Here is a 21400-nt window from a genome sequence, read left to right as displayed (position 1 = left end):
GCGGCGGCCGGACGAGGAGCCGCCGCTGCCGCCGCCGTCCCCGGAGATGGTGGCGCGGCTCTCGGTGCTCGTCGGCCGCGCGCTGGTGCGCCTGGCCCGGGAGGCGCAGCGGCTCAGCCTGCGCTACGCCAAGTGCACCAAGCTGGAGGTGCACACCGCCGTCAAGGTGGTGCTCTCCTGGACCATCTCCGTCAACTGCATCGCGGCCGCGCTCAGCGCCTTGTCCCTATACACGATGAGCGGCGCCGACAAGTTCGGCCGCGGCAAGTCCGCGCGCTGCGGCCTCGTCTTCTCCGTGGGCAAGTTCTTCAGGTGGATGGTGGACAGCCGCGTGGCGCTGCGCGTTCACGAGCACGCCGCCATCTACCTGACGGCGTGCGTGGAGAGCCTCTTCCGAGAAGTGCTCGGCCGCGTGGCGCGCGGCGCGCTGCTGCAGCGGGACGGCGGCGTCCCCGACCTCAGCCTGGAGGCTCTGGAGCAGGCCGTGAATGCCGACTCGGAGCTCTGGGGGCTGCTGCAGCCGTGCCAGCACCTCGTCTGCGGGAAGAACTCCAGCGGTAAGATCCGCTGCCGTGACCACTTTTCACTTCAAACATACGCGGTATCGTTGAAGGGCCGGGCGGAATCTGCACCCAGGCGGTGGGTTCCTGGTTCTCACCTAGCAAGGCTCTCTTGGTATTTCCACCGAAGCTCCAGAAACTTTGTAGGATCCCCTCATCTGAAGTTCGGGCCTCGCAAAAGTGCTACTGCCCGAGCAGGGTCTTTTTCGGACCAGATACGCATCGAGATTTGAATTCAAATCGAGTTTCGAAAGCCACGTTTCTACCACTTTGATGAGAGAGTGGTTCCTGGAGCTAAAAGGTTCCGATCAGATCTCTTCAGTGCTGCAACGGCGCTGCAGACTCTGTTCCAAAAGTTCCTAGATCTCTGGAAACGACTCTTGACGTAGCAGGGTCTGTTATCCTTTCAAAACTTCGTCCGAGCACACAACGGTCCTGCAAACGTTTCTAGTTTCGGGGTAATCTACCTGGTCCAGTAGTCCCAGAAAGTTGTCGTTCTTAGTGCTTGTAGTTCCTGGAACTAAAATGCAATTGTCCCCCAAAAGTGTGTGTGTGTGTGGGTACTACAATTCGAATTTCCCTACGGAAGATCCGAAAGTGGCAGATGATCCAATTATCGCCTTTAACTGTTCATTTCGTACTACGGATGTTGCTGTTTTTCATTGGTTTGTCGCATATGCTTGTGTGTGTGTCTGTGTGTGAATTTGGGATTGAGATTCTACTTGATCGATCGCATTGTCTCTCCGCCAGAGAAGGCAAAGGGGGTTAACCTTGTCAAGGTGAGGCGGACAAAGGTGCGCTATTGGCGCTCGTGGTAGAGGTTAGTTGGGCGACCTCTCCGCTGACATATTTATGCCCCTTTCGCGGCCCCATCCGCGATGATGAACTGCCTTCCTCGGGGGTGAGCCGGCTGACGGAATGGCTGTCATTCCGTCGGCCGTGGCGAATTTTTATGCGCCGGGTAATTTCACAAGACAAAATCAGCCGGATGGGGAAGTTGTTTCTTTTGTTTTATGAGCCGCATCCCATTTGTGGCTCCCCCGTGACTTTCTTTTCTGGGGCCTCTCATTCATTTCCGCCCCCGTTCCCCATCCCGAGGCCGGAATGTGCTGCTGATCCCCAAACGTCTCTCTTTTAATTTTGGTTCAGGAATCCACAGGAGCAAAAAAAAAGGTGACACTCATTTGTCACTGCCGCATGTCCGCACACTCGGTTTAAATGCCACGTCAGGAAAAGCGCTCGAGGAGCTGCAATTGGCACAAATGCATCACTTGAATGTGCACAAAATCTTAGGAAAGACAGTTGGCAACAGGTTCAGCTATCCATGGGAATGCTGTGGTTGTCATAGCTTAGCTACACAGCGGTGAGCACGGATGCTTGAAAATATCGGAGATAGAAAGCGGGATGGTAAACCTCTCAAGATGATATCGAGAACGGCTTGCTATCGGCGGCGGTGGACGTTAGCGGCCGAAGGTACATCAACTTAAGCTCGTCCTTTGCAGTCAGACACCTTTGGTTCGCTGTCCCCTGAGCTTTTGGAAGCCGACAGGACCGCCAGCTGCCGTTTTAATTAACGAGAGCGAGTGCAGGGAGAGTTCCTGGCCCCGCTGGGGAGAACCATCTGGAGTAGGCGGCGCCATGCAAAATAGGCCAGTGAGACGCGCTTTGTGGAGAAGAGCGCGAAGGTTGACTGATGTGGAGGCAGGTAGACCTCCTTCTCCTCCTTCTCCTCCTTCTCCTCCTCTTACAGGCACGATGCATTTCATCACTCTGACGAAAGACAACATGTTGCAAAGGGGAACTGTCCTCGCTGTCGAAATCGCCGCCGTACGCGTCTTCCTTTGTGGAGCGCCATTTGAGGCCACCTCGGCGTTTCTCGTTGACGAGGGTGTCGCCACTCGCGTTCACTTGTCACGTTGTTTTCCCTTGTCAAGGTGTTCGTGGTGAGCACAATCGGCACCTGGAAAATGAACGACGTGAAATTGGGACGTTTCAACCGTGAATGTGAAACAAGCTCAAATTCTGACAGACAACTCAGTGAACCGGACCCGATATTTGCACAGTCCTTTTTTTTCTTCCTTCTCAGGGTGATCAATTATTCATAAGGGAATGTTTTGAAATGTCCATTCAGATGCTCCTCAGCCACATGGTGGCGAGAAAATCAACCTTCTTTTCCCGTTGGCCCCAATCCTGCCTGTCACCTGTTGCTTGCGGAACAAGGCCTTGCATAACCGCCTGTATCGGCTCGATTTGGGCAAGACCGTATCGCTGCATGCTGGACTGATGCATTCACACACACGCACGCACGCACACACCTACGCCGCCATGCCTTGGCGGAGATGGCTTTCTCGCAGGAGCCGTGCCACAAATCATCTCTGTGCCGTCAGCACCAGCGCAACAACAAAACGCCTTTTGGCTTGTTCTCACCCAACAGTGTGTCATCATCTAAAGAGGTGGGGCGTCTTTTCTCTGACCTGCATTTTGCAGCGTGAGAGTGGTTTTTTTTTTTTTTCTTCACCTCCCACCCTCCTTTTTTTTCTGTAAGTGATGAGTCACTCGCTCAACTTGGAACTGCCTGCCAGGATTCTGGATGTGTGTGAAAATGCAACTTCAACATGGCGCCAGCCATCTTCAGTAGGAATGTGACGAAAAGGAATGATGAAAATTCGAATCGCAATGCCCATCTGTCGAGTACACGAGGTTATTATTATTTTTATATATTTTTTGGGGAGCAATCCAATAAAATCGAGGGCCCCCATTTTGGAAGGCCAAATATTTGCCAAAATGGCTGACTTCCTGTGCTTTTTTTTGAGAAAATCCTTTCAAATCACAGTGCGTTTTATATTTTGTATGAAATCGTATGTGGTAGCTATTTTATTATTATTTTTTAAAATGTTTTTAAACACTCATTTAAAAAAAATCATTACAGTCAAGCATTTGGTTGATAAGGCAGCTTGTATTTTTATTTGGTTTTTTAAATAAGTGACAATATTGGGAAAAATATGTGCGCATTTGTTGGAATAATCAGGAAAAAAAACAATCTTCAGTTTGGGGGAAAAAGAACATATCACATTTCTCTCTTGAGTGATGTTCTAAGAGACGCAATTTTCCAACTTATCGCCATCAGATTCAGGACTGGTGTCGATCATTCTCGCGAAATGTCGTGGACCGCCACAGCTGTCGACCCAAATGAGGTTTTGTTCATCCTTTGTCGGTCTGTGTCAGGCTTGTGTGTGATGCGTGCCATTCCGGGGGTCTGCGCTGGTCTTATCATCCCATTTGTGTCAGCAGTCCTCTCGTCGGATTCCTGACAGTCTCGTCTTTAGCTGCCCCCTTCCAGTGCGTGTGTGTGTGTGTGTGTGTGTGTGTGTGTGTGTGTGTGTATGTGTGTGTGTGTGTGTGTGTGTGTGTGTGTGTGTGCATGCTCATGCGAGAAAGAATTCACCAGCTAGCTTCTTTATCACACACACGTGTGCGCGCGCACGCACACACCAGCAACGTCAAGCCACTCGACAGCCTCCTACGGGCTCCGTGATGTGTCTACTTTAGATTCAGAGGAGGAATATTTGAGTTGAGTCTGCAGGATTCTCCTGGGATTCTATCTTGGGTCTTTCCAGTAATTATACCATTAGCATATTGACATTTGATAATTTCAGCTTCAACTTTTTTTTCATTGTGCAGCAAAAACGATTATGCAGATCAACAATGTCATACACGTCTGTCTGTACATATTTTAAGTCATCGTTATCTTTCACTGTCAATAATATTATCCGTCCCACTGTGCGCTCATAATCCAAAGCATACCACATCACCAACCTAGCCATCCATCCATCCATCCATTCATCCTTCCATCCATCAATGCGTCCTTCCAGCACCCATCAAGCCATCATTGAACCACCCATCCATCCTCCATCCCTCCCCTCACTCATGCAGTATCCCTCGAGTCATCATCCATACATTTGTATTATTAATTCCATGCATACATTAATGCACTGCTTCATGTTTCCCCCTACAGACATGATCACGCAGCCCACTTTGCATGTGTGTGTGTGTGTGTGGGGGGGGGGGGAGTTGGTCGGTGATTCAGCTGCAGATGAGGTCACAAGCGAGTGCAAACAGCGCTGCAGAGCATGATGAGCTTGCCTGTGGTCCGTCTAGGGAGGCACAGGCATGCGAGTTCGCGGGGTGAGGTGGTGATAGGAGGCAGGGAGGCGGGGCCAGACGGCCTCACTCTGGTTTTGGGTTTTTTTTTCAAAAGTAGGCCAGCTCGTAGCCCAGAGCGCCCGCAACCAAGCAAGCCAGGCAGAGGCGCCTTTTAATAGCTTATTCAAATACACTGGATCCTCCAAAGTAGCCAGCGCGAGTCTTGCAGTGTGACCGCTCAAATCTATGGCCACCGATCCATAATGTACTACGCTTTGCGCGCCAAATGTTCATTGAAGATTAGTCGGCCATAAAAAGTAGCCCGAGAAAGAGCAAAAAGTAGGCGTGATGCTCTCTAAGCTGAATTTGGCTGTGTAGAAGCTACTTGTGATCGATACAAGTGTTTGTCTCATTGAATCCACTACGAGCGTCACAAAACAGAAAAAAGAAGATTATTTAAATTGAAATGTGATGATGTCTCAAACACACGCGCACGCACACACATGACCAAATACTACTACTGCATAGCATGCAAGTATGTTTGTATATTTTGGCACTCCGTTTTAAAAATAGTTCACAATGAATGAGTTAATAGCTTGGCATTATTTTTGAAACGTTTCACAGAGCGATGCAATTCTTCCCCATCTGCAGTTGTGTGTGCGTGTGCGTGTGTGTGTGCGTGTGTGTGTCAGAGAAGTTATATAAAAACTAATGAAGCAGTTTTGATTAGATTTCTGTGGCCTGCTAGAGAGTCACCCCGGGAGCCATCCATTGGGTTGTGGAAATGATCCGGATTGTTTTTGTCAGTGTGAGAACCCAAAAAAAAAAGGATCGGGGAATTCTACCCCCACGCGTGCCCACATGCAGTGACAGTTGCTCAAACAGGGATGAGCAGACTTGATGAAATATTTAAAATATCGACGCAAAGTAGCCTATTTTTAATAAACAATACATTTTTTAGCTGCCTCCATGTCTTCCCGTGACATCCCCATCCTGTTTGAGCGAGGCACGAATAAAAAGCATAAATTTGTGTTGTTAGCTAGCTTCAGAAATGCTGCTGCACAATTGAAGTTTAAAAGAAAAAAAAATAGCTACTGTCATGCCATCACGTGGGTTTCTGACTCTTGCGACTGCATGGCACCTGTTTCCACTTCTTCAGGATATCATTAAAAAACAAACAAACAAGCAATTGCGAGATAATTGACGACAGCGATGGCCATCTGCGTCGACCAGTGCGAGCGCAAGGGCACCGCGGTGGGAGGACTGGAAGCTGAAGTGTGTTGAGTCACCAGCCAGTGAGCCGCAGAGGAGTGTGTGTCACGCCGCTATCGGCAGCGCTGCAGTGTGACACGCATTCCCGTCCAGTGCTCTTAAGTTTGTTTGGTTTTTTTTTCGCCATCTCATTCTTGCGACGCACTTACAAATCCCGAGTTTTTAAAATCTTCTAATTAAAAATGCCGACGAGGTGTCGGGTAGCCATTATCATGTAAGCCATTTGCACTGCATGCGAAAGGTCAAGGGGGAGAAAATGTTACTTTCAAAAAAGCCATAGGGGGCGCAGAATGCCGTACTCAAACTTTCACCAACTTCCCGTCGCGCTTTTTGCAAATAAATGAGGCGCAAGTCTCGAAAAGAGACAGCCGCGGGTCAAATGGATGTCAAACACTGTGGAAAAATCATTGCGATCACAGCGGGCACGGAACAGCGGCGCTGCACAGTTGGCACGTGTGGCTCATCTCCCCGAGACACCAAAACAACTCACAACAACAATTAAAACATATATATATATATATATATATATATTTTTTTTTTTTTTCAATCACTATTTTTTCCCTTCCTCTGCGGACTGTGCCACAGTGTTGCCATGGCAGCGCTCCGAGCCGGGGCAATTGAGGGAACATCGCCGTAATGTAGTCATGGCGAAGATCTCAACTCAACTTCAATTCATACCACAAGGATGGAAAATTTGCAAAAAACGCATCTTAGAAATTGGATTGGAGCATTAAAAAAAATGGGCCGATTGCGATGAGGTCCGTTGTTGCTCCATTTTGGAAGGCCTCGGATGCTTTTTGTTTTTCCCCAAAATAGTATCGGACGAGGCAGTGAACAACAAGGCACTATTTACGAGCAGACTTTTTGATTGGCGTGTGGTGGGCGGCAAAAGATGATGGCCTTCATCTTCTTTTCCAAGGGGCAATTTTGTTTCTTTGCGTGTCAGTTTCTCTCTTGATGTCGGCTTCCTCGCCAAAAATCCCCAGCCGGCCCCCTGAAATTCACTCACTTTGCGCCCACTCGGTCGAAAGTGTTTCCCGCCTTCTCAAATAAACACTCAAGTCTGCAACGGGGGCTCTGCCGGCAAGGTGACAAACGCTCTCCGAGGAAAACAACCCGCAGTTTTGGCACCGTTCCTCGCTTTAGCCGCCAGATGGTAAATGGGCTCTCCCGCAAGAAAGCGTGTGCAATATTCCGGAAATTAGCATGACGGATGTCGCGGGGTGAATGCTCGTCCATCACGGCTTAATTATTGTTTTTACTATTGAGTCTTTTGCATCCTACTTTGTTTTGTTTTGTTTTTTTTTCCATGTAAAATCATTCATTGCATTGCAGGCTTGTGTTTGTGTGCGCGGGTGTGTTTTCAAAGCACACGCTGTAATTAACTGAGAGACTCCGAGTGACCCGGTTCAGACCGAGGCACAGTTGCGGTCAATTGCAGTCGATGAACTAATGAATGGTGGTCGCAGCCGGACAAAAGTATTGGGACTTGGCCTACAAAATTTGCATTGTGGGCAAACAAACGGTGGCTGCTCTGCGATGGCCGATACGTTTGGAGCGGGGGAAAAAATGTTGGGAGTCTACAATCCGGCAATTCAGAAAATCGAGAACAGGTAATACCTCTGGAAAAATCCAATAGTTGTTTATTCTGTTGGTTCGTTTGCAGCACCGGGTTGGGCGTTGGCGGTGGCGCCCTTGAGTGGTTTAGGTCCATTTTGGCTAACAGAACCTTGTGTGTTAGCCTTGGTTGCTCCGAGTCATGAGCTGCCCTGCTGTCGTGTGGTGTTCCACAGGGCTCAATTCTGGGGCCTCTGCTGCTCTCAGAGTATCTGCTCGCATTGGGTTCCATCTTAAGGAAACATGCTATTTCCTTCCTTTCCAGATCTATGTCCCGCTGAGCAAAAAAGACTCTTTGTCATTGAGGCAGCCATTTTTATCCTGTCTGGAGGAAATCAAGACCTTTGGAAAAAGATCAATGTGTCTTCTATTTGTTGCATGCGCCTTTGTGTGATAAAACGCAATGGTTATCAAGTTTGTTCTGTTAAGGGGATTTACATTTCGGATTGTTTCGGTGCCAAACACACTTGCCAAGACACAAATTCACGTCTGTCTGGATTTTCATCGACGACATATTCGTGTCTGTAAGTGATTCATCCATCTTCTTTCCATTTAGCAAGGGGGGGGGTGCTAATTCCCCATCAGCTCCGATGGCTAAGATATGCTTGTGTTCGTCACCATGCGTTGCTTTCAGCCATCGCCCGCAAAGAGGTAGATCTCACGCCTCCTCTGTTATCTCGCCTTGCTTGTCTTTTTTTTTTTTTTTTTTTTAAGGAAAGAAGCTTCACATAGACAACAAGCAACGGCGCGGATATAAGACGGCGGCGGAATGAAAAGATGGATGGCAGCGGAGCGCGACTGCAGGCGCTGTGAATTTACAATCTGTCGCAATGCACCCGAACGCGCCGCCAACATCGATGACATCGCGGTTGCCGTCCTGCCTCCTCCTCGCTGTCACGCTGAGGGGAAAGCGGTAGAAACAATCAAGTGCTTTCCTCCCAGGGCCGCCAGTCGATATTCCACCCGCCTTGAAGCGCAGCTATTTATTAGGACGCGCTGCCCCCTTTTGGCTTGGATGACTTCACGCTGGGAGATTACAGTGTGACTTTGAAGTCATTTTCCAGTGTGAAAAGAACTCTTTCTGGCCCCCTTAATTTGGGGACCAAATGCAGTGATCATTTTTTTTTTTTTAAAGTTCCCTGTCGCATTCATTTCTAAAAATGACTCCAATGAACTCATGCCCATATAGGCTGAATTGCAAGTTCAGTGAGCATGCACGCTTGCCAATCCAATTTTAGTTTGCCTTTACCGGAAAAAGAATGTGGCGGGAACTCCAGCTTTTCTTTTTTTGGGGGCCCGCCTGCGCTAACTAACCCAACGTCCTCCTCTGCCTTCATGGCCCACTGCTCCTCATGCTCCTCGTGCGCCTCTTGCTCCTGACCCACTTCCCTAATTGGATGCTGCCCGCAACACGCTCCGAGCCTCAAAACAAAACCCCCCAAAAATGTGCTTTCCCACACAGAATCCCTGCAGATTCATATCATCATCGTCCGCAGTCTTGGCATTCTCAAGAGTCCTGTTGGATGACGTAGGGGTGGGCGAGGATATGTGGTGGGGACCCCCTCTGGGCCAATAGCGACCTTATTTTAAGGTGTGGGTTTCTTCCGGAGGCTGCCGATACCGGCCACCGGTACTTAAGGGCCAAATAGGAAGTTCCACAAACTCAAATCCTCCTTTTATATTTTTGTTATTTTTCAGTGTGCGTTAGCACGAAAGGAAACGACGCGTTTACGATTTCCTTCCGTGCAGAAAAGATGCCTCAGCGTCACAAATGAGAGCATTTAGCGGCGCAGCGGGCGCAGTCGCTGGATGACAACAAAGGAAAAGGGGAAGATGATTCCCAAATGGCCCTAAACTGTCCTCATTTGCCTTCCGGTAAGGATTAGTCGTCTCGCCCGCTGCGCTGAGGCCGGCAGAGGTGTCCCTGGAGGTGTCGCTTTGGGAGGGGGAAGAAAAAAAGACGACATTTAGTCTCTACCCACAATCCCCTGGGGGATTTGAAATGTGTGTTATCATATGGGCATGCTATGAAGAGAAGTCCTTGGAGCAAACAAATTTAAAAAAGGGTTCAAACATCAACATATGATTTTTATTTTTGACTCATTCTATAATCGAAAGTGTTTCAATGTCGTTTCAATTCTTTTGAGCCTGTCGTTTGCGCCTGCGAGGTCCAGGAATGATCCTTCGCTTTGGTTCTCATGCGGGAATTGTGGTCGGGGTGGGGGGTGGGGAAACCAGACCCGACATGTCAGGTTGACACCTTCCTCCGATCCGCGTGTCCGTCCCGCCGCGCCAGGAAATGTGACCTCTGCCCTCCGTCACATCACGGCTGTCTCCTGGCGGGAACGTCCCGGAGTGGTTTCCACTTGAAGCCGGCGTCTGATTGGATGAGCGCTTGAAAGTCAGCGGCACACCTGACACCTCCATTAAGGGCCCGGCTGACAGGGTGCGCCGTCACCGTCACAGTCGGCGCCGCCCGAGAGCCCGACCCTAACAACAATCTCGCCGCCTCAACCTCCGTCAGCATCTGAGCTGTCAGGGGCCGGAATGTTGCCGCCCTCGCCGCCGAGGTGCTGACGGCGGCGAAAAGAATATGAACGTCTTAACTGCTCAGAGATGCTACTGTCAGGGCTTCTCATCCTTAACATTGTTACCTCCCCCAAGGAGCTTTTGTGTTCGTTGCCGCGTGCAACTTGCAGTTGGAAAATAACTTGAGAAAATTGGACAGTGCTGTGCAATAAGGTCTTGTTTGACTCTGAAAATGGGGAAAATCACTTTGGGCCGTTGGACACTGGTCTGGAAAAATATTTCCTTGATTACAGAATGAGCAAAGCTTGCCTCGATTTTTGTGAGCCAAAAATGGTGCCCAAGTCAGGAATAAGACTCATTTTACTCTGTCTTTTGATCATTGGACATTTAGCGATCGAGACTGAGAATTGATTGAGAACAGCAAAAAGGACGTTTCGTCTTTGGAAAGCGGTTTGGAATTTCTCGGGCCGAAGGGGTCAAATGTCTCCTTGCACCGCTGCCTCACGCGACGCCACCGCAGATGTGCCCGAAAACGGTTGCGGAGCTGGCAGCCGTCAGAGCGGTGAACTTCAGTCGAAGCTCGGTGAGCCCGTTGACCCCCCAAGCGCCTTGCTTGTCGCGCGCTCACACGAAAAGCTGCAGCCGCCCCGTCCGATGTTCCACATCGTGTGCAATTGCGTCATGACGATTGTTTGCCGTGCTTTTTCGGCGCCACCTTTTGTGCGAAGAGAGGTCGGGGTTTTTTTTCTCTTTTTTTTATTTTTTCACGGTCGTCTTTACGTCAGCATCAATTGCACCATTTTCAACATTTCCTATTTTTGGAAGCGTTCCGACAACGCCCGATACAACAGCAAGCTGTATTTGGGTTTTTGAGGCAGCAAACGAATTGAAAGGAGAACTGGCTTGAAAATGACAGATTGATTGATTATTCCGATCACTGCGTGGGACAGCAGTTAGCCGCGCCGCTGCAAGGGGGAATCGCCTCGCGCTCGCCCATCCAGGCGTGCGACCGCGAGGGTCTTTTGATTGTGTTTGTGCTTCCCTTACATCGAGGCCCGCTGAGCCAATCGCGGCGCAATCGCCTGTTGCCATGACAACTTCCCGTTAATATTCCAGGAGAGTTTTCTCACCGGTGAGGGCGGGCAGCGGCGAAGGGGGCTTCGGAGGGATTGCCGCACTCCTCCTGCAGAGAATCGATTCCTGCAGGCGGGAAAAAAAAAAAAAAAAAGAAAGGCCGCGCGTTTGATGCGCTCGCGAGTCGCACGCCTTCGAGACGGCGGATCGATGTGACCCAATTGACCCTCGTGAGGATTATCGCCTCTGTAATGCCGGCGAAAAAAAAGGATTTCTGTCTCTTTGTGTTCAATGGGACAATGTGAACGCATGGCGCCGACATTCCGCCGGGATTGGCTCGCCATCACATTGAAGCTCGGGAAAGTGCGATTGTACCCGTGCCCTTCATCCCTGCATGAATGACAAAGGGGCTTTAAAAAAAATACAAATAAAAAATCACCCCCAAAGCCACTTTGAACGAGGTTTGTATACGGCGAGCAGAGCCGCTCACAAGTCATTTGCAGCCGGTATTGCTTTGAAAATTCAGCCGCGGAAACATCTTGCGCTGATCAACATGGTCGGTGTGTTTGTCGTGAAGAGACCCACCGTTGGCAGGCAAGACGGAGGCCCTCGTGCCGATTTTTGCGCTCGGAGAGAAGGTACGTACCAACGGTTGCGCGGTCTCGCGTGGCTTCTCTCCCGCGAGGCCTCACGGAGAGCCGCAAAGGGAATTCTGTGGGAAAGCATTGTGGCGCTTGCCAGCGAGCCAGTCTTGCCGTTGCCGACTTGGTCCCTGGCGTCTCCGCAGGTGTGCTGAGCCTACCCGAGAGTCTGAACCTCCACCGGGATCAGCAGCGGCGCTCGAGCCGAGGCGAAGGTCACGGCTGCTGCGCTCCAGCCGAACTCCGCACGGTGGAACAGTCGCTCCTCGCCACGCGGGTGGGAAGCATCGGCGAGCTGAGTGAGTACCTCGCGTGCGCCCGTGACATTCAAGAGTGAAAACTGCCGATGTGAAGAGACTTTTTCCTCGCGTCATTCTCCGACGACTGCTTTTATTTAAAGCAGCGCGGCGGCGGCGGCGTCTCCATGATCCGCAGGTTCTCGTTTGATGGTAATGGCTTCTTCGTCTTCTAATGGACGAGCTTCTCAACCCGCAGACAGCCAAAAGATTCATCGGCGTGCGTCGCCTTTCATCTCCCGGCCATCTATTTTTCATTTTCGGAGACTTCCTACGCCGCCACGCTTCATTTTTTTCTTGCCGTGACGCATTGAGAATGAAGGCGATGTCGAATCGAGTGAACCCGAGCCTGACGAGATGCGCTCACTTTGACGACGGGTGACATTTGGAGTCCAGCGATTTGACTTTGCTATTTTACAGCCTGTCATCGAACTTTGCCGTGATAACAACCTCCTCCAAAAATCTGCAGGGATCAAGTCAGAATATGCCAATTAAAAAAGTCAGCATTTTACACAAACTAATGTTGGACTGGGAGAACAAAAGCATGTCATTTCAAAAGAACAGAATGTTCATAATTCTGAGAAAATAGTCATTGTTTGACAAGAGTAAAGTTGGCATGATTGTGCTGAAATGAGAGAAGCTTGGCAGTCCAGTTGGACGGGAATCAAAATGCAAACACCACTCGGAATAAGACGTGAGCCACCTCCCGTCTCCTCTTCGCCATGACGGATTCCCGTTTCAGGAACTCATGATGACGACGATGAAGATGTGTTGTAATTGAGCGTGATGAATATTTCCAGCTGAGGGGGTCCGGCTGATTAAATGCGGCGGTGGTGGCGTGCGGGGCCGCCAACAGGGCGGCGGCGGCGGCGGGATCTTGGCCTCTTGCGCTCGGGTCGCCTCATTTTGTCAGCAGGAATTACATGCTTGCTTATTGACCCCATCACACACAGACACACACACTTCAATTCAATTGAGCCACTGAGAGCTACAAAAGTGAGCCAACTCCATTTGTGCAATAGTGGTCTAAATCATATACAGCGTGTGTGTGTGTGTGTGTGTGTGTGTGTGTGTGTGTGTGTGTGTGTGTGTGTGTGTTTCTCTCTCGTTCTCTCTCTCTCTGGGTGGATGCATACGTACATATACTGTGTAGCTGAGCTAGTCAGAGCACACCCCCCCCCAAAAAAAAAAAAAAAACAAGCAACGACAGCAGCAGATTTAATGAAGTGACACGAAGGCGCTTCATCAAGGGAGGCATTCGCAGTTTGTCTCTCCCTTCCCCCGCCTCCATCCCCCTGCCGCTTCTCGGCTTGCCAGGCTTGGATGCGTTCCACACACGCCGCTCTCACTCGCGTTCTCTCTTTTCTTTTGTCCTCTTTATCTTCACGCCGGGCCCGCTTGCTGGAGAGCAGGCGTGACCGACAACCTTCAGCAATTCCAAGAAACCAAAACAAAAGATCAAATGCAATCGACGTCGCCTTCAACGTTTTCCCTGCAAACTTCCATTTTGATCTCAACACGTCCGCCACTTCTGACGGGCTGGCAGGTGAAATGGGAGGGGCCCTCACCTGAGTTCCGTCTTGTCTTCTCAGGTGATTTGGTGTCACGAGCCATGCACCACCTGCAGCCTCTGCACGTGAAGAACGCCACCCACGGCGCCCCGCTCCACACGAGCACTGGCGGCGGCAGCGGCGGCTCGGGCGCGGCGGCCTGCGCCGGCGTCCATTGGGAGCCCGAGGCACTACACACCTTGTGCTACTTCATGCACTGCCCGCAGATGGAGTGGGAGAACCCCAACGTGGAGCCTTCCAAGGTCACCCTGCACACCGAGAGGTACTTTTTGTGTCCGCCATCCGCGTGCCGATCGATGCCTCTGATTTCCGATGACACCTGCCCGGCACCTGTGGAGGGTTGCGCTCAGTCAATAGAAGAGAAGAGGAGCAGGATGCTCGTGAATGCTCGATTACACGGCGCGCAAGTGTAAAATGAATTGAAGATGAGAAAATAAATGGAAGTCGGCGATGAAGGGCAATTCCAGATGAGGCCCGACTTACTTCCAGGTCGACCTCGTTTGAACGGCGGACGCAGCCAAAATACACAAATAGTGGCGGGAACGTGTTTTGCCAGGGCGTTGCGACTTGTTGCGCATTCGGATCATGCGCTGATTGACGGGCGCGCTCTGGCGCCCCCGCAGGCCGTTCCTGGTGCTGCCGCCGCTGATGGAGTGGATTCGGGTGGCGGTGGCGCACGCCGAGCACCGGCGCAGCCCGGCGGTGGACAGCGACGACGTGCGGCAGGCCGCCCGACTCCTGCTGCCCGGCGTCGACTGCGAGCCCCGACAAATCAGGTGAGAGCGCCGCGCCTCGCCGCACGAGACCGAAGGAGCCAGGCTGGCTTTTGGGATTCATGTCAATCATTGAATCGAGGTTCACACTGGAACGTGTTTTTCTGACCGAGGTGAATGAGTAAAACCGGCGCGGGAACGATTGCCGTTAAGTCGAGCGCACTGCTTCTTGCGAATTTTGTTCCCGCGCGCAGAGCGGAGGATTGTTTCTGCGGCGCCCGCAAGCTGGACGCCGCCTCCGCCGAGGCCAAGTTCCTGCAGGACCTGGGCTTCCGAATGCTCAACTGCGGACGCGCCGACCTCGTCAAGCAGGCCGTCAACCTGCTGGGACCCGACGGCGTCAACAGCGTCAGCGAGCAGGTACCGGCCCACCGCCGGCCTTCCGGGAAATCGCTCTCGGAGTAGAAACGGCAACTCGACGCGTTCTGTTTGTTGAAGGTAGAGATGTTTTGGGGGGGCGGGGCTCGCAGCATGTCTCGGTGGAAGGAAGGCCATCGTCATCTGCGCCGTTGTGTCTCAGCTTTGCGTTCCCGCTTTCTGTTTGGCTTGGGAAACGGAGCCGTGAAGAGTTGAGAGCGCAAAGCATCTTCTGCCAACATACGCGGCGCCAAGTGGCCGTCTCCCACGCAAACAAGTGTTCGTCTGCCCGGGCCTTTGGGTGCGAGGCGCCGTGTTGAGCAGAAGGCCCGATTAACCGTTCGCTTTGAGAGACGGGCGCCTCCTCTCACCGCTTATTCGCCACAAGTGCCGCCTTGAAGGCCACTGACAGGCCGGCAAATCCCTTTTCGGGACGTTGACAAAAAAAAATGAATGCGACATCACTTTACAGGGAAAGCAATGAGTTTTTCCGAATTTCACAAAAGAAAAACTCATCTTTTTACATCTGTAATTATGTCCACATGTGTATGTGTGTGGAAAAAGTACAACAATATTGTTGTGTTCCAGGGAATGACGCCCCTGATGTACGCGTGCGTGCGCGGCGACGAAGCCACGGTCCAAATGCTTCTGGACGCCGGCGCCGACATCAACGGCGAAGTGAGTGGCTTGGCCGGCGCGCTCGCCACTTGCTGCTTTCTGGCCTCGCGCTGCGCGCACCATCGCTGAAGCCGCAGCGATGAGGATGAGACTGCCACGGCTCCGCCGCGGGGGGGAGGGGGGCTTTTTTGTTTGTTTTGCCGCTCATCAATAATGCATGCCGCTGGTTCCTGAAGAGAGAGCGCATGACTCACCCCCGCAGTCCAGCGAGCACGCCGCACGTTTAACGAGTTCGATCTGCTTAACGAGTCAGTGGACCTCCGTCGCGACCACGAACGCCGTCAGCTCATCCTCGACTTCACCAAAGCCGCAGTTCACCCAAAACGCATTCAAATCACTCAATTTTTAATGCAAATTCAGCCCCTGAATTTTTTTTTTCTAAAAGAGCCTTTGAACGCATGGCATGGTGTCGCCTGACTAGGCTGAACATTTTTTTTTTGCAATGCTAATCTTCTTTGCGCCGGCTTCATAAGCCACTAACTCACTTCAAAGTCGACGTAACCCCTGGCAACCGCGTTTCTGCTACTCGAAAGGACACCCAATTACTTCCTGCAACTGCACTGCTTGTATAATGTGACTTCCCAGGTGCCCGCCACAGTGCGCAAGCATCCGTCCGTTTACCCCGACGCACGCGGCGGGACGCCACTCACGTTCGCCGTCTTGCACGGACGCGCGCCCGTCGTGCAGGTAGTGATGCCCCCCCCCCCCCAAAATAAGAAATCGGGGAAAAGTAAAAACAACCATGTGTTATAATATGCATCTTTAGCGTATTCCTAATGCGTCCATCGTGTGTCCATCATTCCATACTCACTGATGGCAGCGCTTCCAGAGTATTCCACAAGTGTCGGAAAATGCCCACGTTTGTGTTTTTCCTCTCCTCTGACCCCGATCAGTTGTTGCTGGACAACAGCGCCGGCGTGGAGGGGTCGCTGCAGGACGGGGCCGACAACTACACGGAGACGCCGCTCCAGCTGGCCTCCGCTGCAGGTCCACAATGCAATCACGCCGACATTCAACGGAGCGCCCCCCCGCGTTTCCGTTCGCCGCCTTGTTCGTTTACTTTGAAGCTGCTGAAGAGGATAGCGACTGACGTAGATGGCATTAAGATTTGAACAACTAAATCGCGTACGTTGACTGATTTGATGTGTTTTGTGATTTTTGTTTTTGTTTGCTCTTCTGAGCAGGCAACTTTGAGCTGGTGAGTCTCCTCCTGGAGCGAGGCGCCGACCCCATGATCGGCACCGCGTGCCGCAATGGCATCTCGGCGGCGCCGCTTGGCGACATGAACTCCTTCAGCCTGGCGGCGGCGCACGGACACAGGTTGCACCTGGAAAAGACACCAATCATACATACACAATGTGTGTGTGTGTGTGTGTGTGTGTGTGTGTGTGTGTGTGTGTGTGTGTGTGTGTGTGTGTGTGTGTGTGTGTGTGTGTGTGTGTGTTGAATGTTTTTGTTTTTCCTCCAATGACAACGGGACTCACTCTGCGTTTGTAGGAACGTGTTCCGGAAGCTCGTGTCCCAGTCGGAGAAGGACAAGGGTGATGTCCTTTCGCTGGAGGAGATCTTGGCCGAGGGTTCGGCGCCAGGCCCGCAAAAGGCTTCGTCCCCGCAGGCCAACGGCGGCGGCGGCGGCGGCGGGACGCTACGAACAGGAAAGGCCAAGCTGCGCGCCCTGAAAGAGGCCATGTACCATAGCGCCGAGCACGGCCATGTGGACATCACCATCGACATCCGCAGCTTAGGTCAGACTCACTCGCAGCTGCATCGCCGCGCACGCACGCACGCGCCCGCACGCGTACGACACGAACGATGCGCCTCCAGATACGAGAGAGGCCACCACCACGTTTTCCTGCTTTGACTTGAGAGTGTCAGTCCACAATTTCTTTCCAGCTTAAAGCTAGCAAGCACTGCCAAACGCCATAGATGGGCTATCTTCACAAATGATGGCGCAACGCATGCGGCTGTTCATTCCACTGGGAAAAGTTGCTTTGAGATACGAGCATGTCGCGTGTGAGCTGCGCTCGTAATTCAAGGCAGCGCTGTCATCTCATCATCGTCACCGCACTGCTTTTCATTCTTCACCTGACGGAAGCGACACTCGCATTCACTTTATCGGAACATTCTCTCATTCATTCGGTCAGGGGGAGGTAACTCCGCCCCCCCCAAAAAAATGTGGTCAAGACAAATTAATCGATGAATCGACAACTAATTGATGATCAAATTCATCGATCATTATTTTGATTCCAACTTTTGAAATTGTCCAGACGCTCAGAATGTCAGCTTCTCAACAGTAAATATTGTCCAATTTCCATAGCAGTTGATTATTCAATTGCGTGCTCGTGGCAGCCCGACTCCAGAGTTCATTTTCATTTTTGTCAATAAATTGAGTGGTCCTGTTGAAAAATTGGAGGTCATTTAAAAAGGAAGGAAAAAAAAACAGACCTTGAACTTCCCCGCTCACGTTCACTCGCCAACATCATCAAGCGATGGAAACATGGCCGCCCTTGACAGCGCTTGCGCGTGCTTGCGCGTGGATGGATGAATGACCGTGCGCTTGTGACTGCTGCGCTCAGGCGTTCCGTGGACGCTGCACACGTGGCTGGAGTCGCTGCGGACGGGCTTCGCGCAGCAGCGTCGTCCGCTGATCCAGGCTCTGCTCAAGGACTTCAGCTGCATCCGTGAGGACGAGTACACCGAGGAGCTGCTCACGCACGGCCTGCCGCTCATGTTCCGCATCCTCGGATCCTGCAAGGTCCTCCCTCGTGAAAAAAAAAAAAAAAAAGTCAAGGAAAAGTCCCCATTTTACACCATGAAGAAGTCATTATTTTACAAGTTGTGAAAAAGTCATCATTTTATGAGGAAAAAAAAAGTCTCCAGACATAAAACAACATCACATTTTGTGCCCCAATGCAAGCGGACTACGACATTTAAACAGAACACTAGACACTGTTTTTCCGAACGAAGTCTCGAACTGTGTTTGCGTGTGTGTGTGTGTAGAACGAGGTGATCAGCCAGCAGCTGTCGATGATCTTCACGCAGTGCTACGGTCCGTTTCCCATCCCCAAGCTCGCGGAGATCAAGAAGAAGCAGGCTTCGCGTTTAGGTGACACATCGAGAAGGCCCTTACGAAATACTTCATCAACACATCGATCTGGACTGTGTTTGTTGTGGCGGACTGACGACTTGAAGATGCTCATTTTTGGCTCGCCGTCATCGCTTCTGAGATGACGAAGGCGCCTTAAATGTCACTGCGCTCTTTTGGAGCAAAATAGCATTTTTCCCTCAAATTTTTTTCTTTTTTAAATATCTATCGAGCCGCTCTGAAGTGCACTCCAATTGCTGGGTTGATTTTTTTTTTTTTTTTCCCCGATATGCCATTAGCAGAGCGTGGCGCCAAAGTTGGATGACTCACCATAAAACAGGAAAGCGCATTTACTGTCGTTTAGTCACCGCTCACAATTTGCAGATTCTAATTGTTGTGTTTTGCTAACGCATCTGTGTCGGCGCGCTTGACGAGCCGCGTCACGAAGGAGCACATCAGTGTCGTCCGGTGCTGCGCTCAGCATTCGGACGAGATGACTAATGAGGCGTTTTGTGTGGTCGTATGGGCAGACCCGCACTTCCTCAACAACAAGGAGATGTCGGACGTCACCTTCCTGGTGGAGGGCAAACCCTTTTATGCACACAAAGTTCTGCTTTTCACCGCATCGCCCAGGTAAGGGCTTTTTTGTGGTTGTTTGTTTTGCGTTTGCTGATGATCATGAGGGGAAAAAAAGAAGATGAAATACTTTCAGGTTTAAGTCGCTGCTGCAAAACCGACCGGCGGCTGAGAACACCTGCATCGAAATCAGCCACGTCAAGTATAACATATTCCACGTAAGACGAAGAGGATAAGGAAAGGAGGGAGGAAGGGGGGGGGCAGTGTGGCAAGCAGGCACCCCAACAGCACAGAAATGCTGATCTTGTTTTTTTTTCTGTCCGATGTTCCAGTTGGTCATGCAGTATCTCTACTGTGGAGGCACCGAGTTCTTGCACATACGAAACACGGAAGTCATGGAGGTACGCCGCTTTGGGTTACGTGAGCATCCGCGAGCTGGAGTTAGCGCTCGCCACTGAGACGGCCGCGTGTGTCCCGCAGCTCCTGTCCGCCTCCAAGTTCTTCCAACTAGAGGCCCTTCAGAGACACTGTGAGATCATCTGCTCCAAGAACATCACCACAGAGACCTGCGTGGACCTCTACAAGCACGCCAAGGTCAGACCACAGCCAAAATATTGCCAACCCGATATGCCCGCTGGACCAAATTTGCAGCCATATATTGTACTTTATCCAGCAATCGCCCCCCAAATACTTGAGACTATTTTTTTTGTAAAATCGGAATATGTTCTCGCGCGCTGCTTTCACCCCACGCACGAAATGACCTCTGTTCTTCCTAAAAAATCCAAATGTTGCTTTCTTACGTGGAATTTGTGTCCGCTGTGCAGTTCCTGGGCGCCTCGGAGCTGACGCGCTTCATCGAGGGCTACTTCTTGAAGAACATGGCGCTGCTGGTGGAGCTGGACGCCTTCAAGCAGCTTCTGTACGAGCCGTCACCGCCGGCCCCCACGTCCCCCTCGCCCGATCCCGCCGTCCTCTGCTCGGACATCCTGCACGACCTGGAGAAGACGCTGGCCTCCCGCGTCCACTCCATCCACTTGTCCACCTCCAAAGGCTCGGTGGTGTGACGTGGCTTTTTGGGACCGCGAGGGATAAGTAGCAAAGCCAGCAAAAGGAACCGCGTTACCAAAATCCTCCCACCCGGATTTTTTTGCATGAGGCCCTTTTATGCACGGCCTTCCCACCGAGGAAGTGCAGGACGCCATTGAAATAATGCAAAGTGTAAATAGAGCCACGTTTGTTCTCGTGTCCAACTCTGTCATCTCGCCCTCGAACGTGCGCGTTGCACATTTGTAGCCGGCCGCTCGCTGTCTTGCTTTTAGCGGCGCATTTTCTCCTCCGTAATATTCCACTTGGTCGAAATCGAGCAAAAGACCTGACGAGGGATTGAAAGGTGTCGGGGAATACGGGACTGACTGATCAGCAGGTGTACCTAATGAAGTGGCTCCATAGGACAGTAAAACGTTTCACAAATATTTTTTTGTTATCGTATTTACAGTCTGTGCAATCTGGAATTTGGCAGCGATCACGAGTAGACCTACACAAAAGGTTTCAAGAAGCCGTGTCTGAAAACACACAGGAAGTGGCTGTCGGATTCAAACCTTTCACAAATGGTACAGTGCATAATTATTCTTTTGTTTCGTAAAAATGATCCAATAAGCGACGTGTCCAGCAGACAACCAAAAAAAATAATAGTCATGCAGTCCTGTACTACTATTTACTGTAGGCATTTAAATGATGTAAATAATAGTGACAGAAATCCTATATTATTTCTTTATTTTCTTACACAGAGCCCCGTAGATGTCATTTGAATCTAGTTTGTTGATATGCATATAAAAAGGATCCTATTAAGAGCAATATTTCAACAAGAGTGTATATTTCCTGGTAATATGACAGCAGCAGAGAAGAGCCAGCATTGAAGATGAATGAGGGAAGAAAAGGGAAGAATGAACTATTTTTTTAAATTGAAAAGCCACCTATGTCTTGAAAGCTCGTGTTGGAATGAAGTTGTCTCAACGTCTTCTAATGATGTCAGCACTTTTTGTGTGCACGTATTGTCACTGCACAATTACATTTTGTTTTGAGGAAACACTGCTTTGCCGCATTACCGCTTTTGCTCCTGCAGAGGCGCCAGTGAGTCGTTGTAGCCGGAGCCAATGACTTCCTTTTTCTTGTAGAACGACGCCCCCTGTTGTTGGGAGGCTGCGTGTACAATTAGGCGGCCTTATGCT

At 50.9% G+C, this 21400-nt stretch overlaps 1 protein-coding gene across 4 annotated transcripts in view; it reads left to right on the top strand.

Annotated features, from left to right (window-relative positions):
* The window catches only part of LOC109530083 (ankyrin repeat and BTB/POZ domain-containing protein BTBD11-A-like), a 22831-nt gene extending 2187 nt beyond the window's left edge, over positions 1 to 20644 (top strand). The window contains exons 2-18 of one of the 4 annotated variants that reach the window (XM_019893631.1): positions 10 to 557; positions 11983 to 12135; positions 13725 to 13965; positions 14327 to 14479; positions 14671 to 14836; positions 15422 to 15511; positions 16097 to 16198; positions 16405 to 16498; positions 16696 to 16831; positions 17009 to 17256; positions 18088 to 18266; positions 18512 to 18617; positions 19127 to 19229; positions 19309 to 19390; positions 19505 to 19573; positions 19653 to 19766; positions 19997 to 20644. In XM_019893631.1, coding sequence (XP_019749190.1) covers positions 10 to 557; positions 11983 to 12135; positions 13725 to 13965; positions 14327 to 14479; positions 14671 to 14836; positions 15422 to 15511; positions 16097 to 16198; positions 16405 to 16498; positions 16696 to 16831; positions 17009 to 17256; positions 18088 to 18266; positions 18512 to 18617; positions 19127 to 19229; positions 19309 to 19390; positions 19505 to 19573; positions 19653 to 19766; positions 19997 to 20236 — 2824 coding nt within the window. In that variant the 3' untranslated portion in view covers positions 20237 to 20644. Of the gene's footprint in view, positions 1 to 6; positions 558 to 11982; positions 12136 to 13724; positions 13966 to 14326; positions 14480 to 14670; positions 14837 to 15421; positions 15512 to 16096; positions 16199 to 16404; positions 16499 to 16695; positions 16832 to 17008; positions 17257 to 18087; positions 18297 to 18384; positions 18618 to 19126; positions 19230 to 19308; positions 19391 to 19504; positions 19593 to 19652; positions 19767 to 19996 lie in introns of those variants that run through there. The other 3 variants (XR_002170948.1, XM_019893630.1, XR_002170949.1) reach the window with 3 other exon arrangements.
* The last annotated feature ends 756 nt before the right edge of the window (positions 20645 to 21400 follow it).

This window comes from Hippocampus comes, unplaced genomic scaffold, assembly GCF_001891065.2.
Source record: "Hippocampus comes isolate QL1 unplaced genomic scaffold, H_comes_QL1_v1.1 scaffold161, whole genome shotgun sequence".
NCBI classification, from domain to species: domain Eukaryota; kingdom Metazoa; phylum Chordata; class Actinopteri; order Syngnathiformes; family Syngnathidae; genus Hippocampus; species Hippocampus comes.
Note: the sequence above shows the minus strand (reverse complement) of the source record. Positions and strands in the feature narration are given on the sequence as shown.